This window comes from Drosophila bipectinata, chromosome 2R, assembly GCF_030179905.1.
Source record: "Drosophila bipectinata strain 14024-0381.07 chromosome 2R, DbipHiC1v2, whole genome shotgun sequence".
NCBI lineage: Eukaryota > Metazoa > Arthropoda > Insecta > Diptera > Drosophilidae > Drosophila > Drosophila bipectinata.
The window spans coordinates 21,243,843-21,248,055 of NC_091737.1; the positions used below are offsets into that span (position 1 = coordinate 21,243,843).

At 48.8% G+C, this 4,213-nt stretch overlaps 1 protein-coding gene across 1 annotated transcript; it reads right to left on the bottom strand.

Annotated features, from left to right (window-relative positions):
- Window positions 1-592: 592 nt before the first annotated feature.
- Pgm2b (Phosphoglucomutase 2b) lies at window positions 593-2,704 on the bottom strand. The gene has a single exon (XM_017237891.3). The coding sequence runs from the start codon at window positions 2,612-2,614 to the stop codon at window positions 722-724; it is 1,893 nt and encodes a 630-aa protein (XP_017093380.2). The 5' UTR covers window positions 2,615-2,704; the 3' UTR covers window positions 593-721.
- Window positions 2,705-4,213: the final 1,509 nt, after the last annotated feature.

Here is a 4,213-nt window from a genome sequence, read left to right on the forward strand (position 1 = left end):
GGAATTTGACTTGACAAGGAGTTCAGGGATCATTCGCCGTGTTTACCTGAGCACTCTCGTTTTCAGGCTATTGAAATATTCCGTTTGTCCTGTTAAACAAATATGTGATGATGTAGCCGAAAAGAAAATTTAACAATATAAATATGGGCATTACACTGAAAAGAAAAGGGGCTTTAAAACGTAACAAACTTTCCTCACTCATTTCATAGCCACGTCTTAATCACAGTTCCCATTATGTGAGCCGACTTTTGCTGATTCGCACAATCGGAAACGATTACCACACAATCATGGGGGTGGAGAAGCGTCTGCGGGACTGGGGGATGAGAGAAATGGGGAGGTGAAAGCACCCCCAGAGTGCAATTAGCAGGCAAACTATAAAATTTCAGTGTTTGTCTTGGCAGATACTTTCGCTCAGTTAGAGATACAGATACTGCTGCTGGTGAGAGAAAACAAAAGGCTGATGGCCTTTGAAGCAACCCAACCACCCACTACCACCTCCTTGCTGGCAGGACCACATATGAAGGGCAATTTCTGTGTTCGCTTAATTGGCGTTCTGCGGCCTTTTCATGATTCCCCCAACAAAAGCCTTGAGAAATTTTCACATCACTTTAATAGAAGCCACCACAAGGCTTGTTTCAGAAGGCACTCATATCCGGTACTTGTTTCAGAAGCTATAGCATACTTATTTGGTTCAAAAATCACTATTCCAGTTTGGCAAAAACTACGAGTAATTGGCGTAGGGCGCCTGGGAGAGACCGTTCTGCTCTGGACTGAGAAATTCCTCGATCACCGCATTGGTCATCCTATTGAGCTTGTCGTGCAGCTCGTCCCACTCCTTCTCCTCCGGCAGGCCGGCGATTTCCGCATTCAATTTTATCCGGAAATCATTGGGCGCGCTACGCAGACTGACGACATAGCCATGGGTGAAGGTAAAGGTGATGACATTGGACTCAGGATTGACGGGCAATCGGGCCTTTTTATCCGAAAAAGATGTATCTAGACCGGTGGTCAAGTCACGGACATGAACCACCGCGAACTCGTCGTCCAATATGCACTTGGGATAGTTGCCCTCCCCATCAAAGTTCCTCAAGCGCGTATACAGGGCAGAGATCGTGTCCGCTTCATCACCACTGTAGGTGACCGAGATCATTTCGTGGTATCCATAGGCGTCGTAGATTTCCCGGAGTTTCTCGATCAAGGTTATGTTCCGGTTGCTGCGCAGGTAACAGGCCATGGTGGCCAGTTGTGTGGCTGCGGCAATGCCGTCCTTATCCGGCAGGGTCATTCCGAACATGTAGCCGAAGCAGTCCTCGAACACAAAGAGCACTGTCCGGCCGGAATTCTGGAGCTCCAGGGCTCGATTCGCCATCCAGGGAAAGCCCACCATGCCCTCCACAAAGATGAAGCCCTCTACTCGCGCCATGGCCGCCAGGATCTTGGAGCTGATCATCGTGGCAATCATGATGCAGTTGCTCACAGCCGGCTTGGGCGTCCGGACCTTGTAGCTCTCCAGTGCCCACCATCCCAGAAGGGCAGCCAGTTCGTTGCCAGTGAAGATTTTCCAGCGCCCACGGGGATCCAGCTCTGCGACAGCCAGACGATCGCCATCAGGATCGTTGGCCAGGACAATGGTGCAGTGCTCCGCCTCGGCCTTCACAATGGCCAGGCGGAGGGCCTCCTTGCCGTCTTCCGGATTCGGCCGGACAAGAGTTGGAAACTCTGGATCGGGATCTTTCTGCTCGGGAACTGCGATCAGAGGCTTCAGCCTTGCCTGGTAGAAGGCCTCCCTCATGAAGGGAAAAGCAACACCATGCAGCGGTGTGTAGACAAACCTCAGTTGACTGCACTCGTTGTTCTCCAGATAAACCGGTGGCAGGAGCTTCTTCAGCGATCCAAAGAACAGTGGGTACACCCTGCGGTACGGATCCTCCAGCAGGGGGTGGTCATCCAGTGCGGAAAGCTCCCAAGACGAGGGCTTCGGCTCCAGATTGTTGAGTATGTACTCGTGGATCCGTTTGTCGTGGGGCGACGTCACCTGAGCTCCGTTCGTCCAAAACACCTTGAGGCCGTTGTCCTCCTTGGGGTTGTGCGAGGCTGTGATCACCAAGCCCGCCAGGCAGTTAAGAGCCACGACGGTGTAGGGAATAAAGGGCGTCGGTACCATGCGGCGGAACAGGTAGACCCTGAAGTCGTTGTTGAGGAAAACGGCGGCCATCAGCTGGGAGAATCGCTTGCTATTGTACCGCCCGTCGTATCCAATGACCACGCCCGACTGGGAGCGCTTCTGGAGACTCGGATAGATGTCCACCAGATAGGCGCAGATCCCCTGGGCGGCCTGAATGATGACCACATCGTTGACGGAATCAAATCCAGCCCGCATTCCGCCCCTGATCCCGGTGGTGCCAAAGGGTAGTCGGTGGCACAGTCGAATCCGCAGCGCATCCCAATCTTGATCGTGTACCGCAGTCAGCACCTGGGCCAGAGTCGCCTCGTTTCTGTCCCAGAGAACCCAGTTTCGAATGTTCTGATCGAGTTCCTCGTCGTTGGACAGGGTCAGAGTCTTCATGAGCTCCAAAGGCGATATAGCCGTATGACGTTCCACGTTTATCGACATTCTCCGGCCGGCTGTGTAGTCGGGATTACGGCTGGAATTTACTTTTAATTTTGATTAAAATTTTGACTTAAAAATAAAAGTGACCTACGAAAAGTCTGAAGTCGGCTGGGCTCTATTTCAGGGGCGTAAGAATTTTCATTTTGCCATCCCTGGCATTTTGGTAGCCATTTTAAGTCAGCTGATTGTTCTAGGTTATGTATTGCAAGCTTTTTGAAAGAAACTTAAACCCAGTACCTCTTAAATTGGAGTTTATGCCACACAAACAGCATTTCCGCCCAGTTTTTAATGTATTGAATGCCGATCACTGGTCTAAAGCTTAAAAAACCAACTGGTTTTTTTTTGGTATAATGTCATTTAAATGTTAGCCAACCTCTAGCTGATCCCTTATCCTTTGCTCCCTCACTGGCCAATTGAAAATTTATGGCCCCAACTCATTGCGATTTACGAGCCCCGAGAGGGAGACTCGAGCGGCTAAGCTCCATCAACCGCAAATTGATCCATTGGCCATTTGATTTGGCCAGAAGCCGGAGTTGGAGATGAATTTATGGCCTAAAAGAGAAAAAGTGAAGAGAGAGCCGCAGCCGAAGACTGTCGGCATGAGAATCTATGTAAAATATTTTATGAAATGTCCCAGCCTCTTCATATGCCATAAACATGATTTCAATTTGTCATCAATTATGCAAAGCGAGTCTAGGAATATGTCCGAGCCCCCACCACTTTGCAATCCTTTCAGCGGAGGAGTGAGTAATTTGCAGAACGGTAATTGGGTTACACAGGCGCATGCAACATTTATCAGGCATGCCCCGTGCCACAGAACCAGCCCGGCCCCGGCCCGACCCGGCCATTGTCTGATATGCCCATATCCTTTGTTGCCTCCACTTCTCTCCAGTGGATTTGCCCTCTGACACGTCAATTGCATTCTAAACATTCAACGCAGAGCTCTCAGCTCCCCACCAGAGAAGCCAGTAGCTCATCGGCATGCAATCCGCCACAATGGCATTAGGCCTTTCAGTCTCACACACTCGGTTTGCTTGCCATCGCATAGATACAAATGCACAGATACAGATGCAGATACAGAGATACACTAACTGCAAATGCATTTCGCGTCAAATTGTCAGAGAGTGTTAATTAAAAATGGACACTTGAATAGGCAGGAAGATAGACAAAGCCCATACTTGCTTTTGGTAATTGTCCTGCCCTCTAACCAATAATCTGAACTCTAAAATCACATATCCTTTTACTGAGGAAATCTGAGGAAGGGCAGCTAAAGGGAACTGAGGGCTTGCATCTGTTTTTTGTTTGCTTATAAGTATCTGAAAGCAATTAATTGGATTTCTTTATCAAAACCTAACAAGAACTTGATTTATAGATCTGAATATTGAACTTTGTAAGTACAAGTGCCATGATGCAAACATTTAATAGGCTATAGGCCCCCAATCTCAAGCTTTATCTCAACAGATTTCTTTCAAGTGCTTGGTTCTACTCCACATTTGCATAAAAATCGTTTAGGCAATTTACTTTCAGAGACAATCGTTTCCTGCGGCAGCAAATATTGAGTGTTTACGGCACATGGCTCCCAGGACACAGCCAGGATCTCAT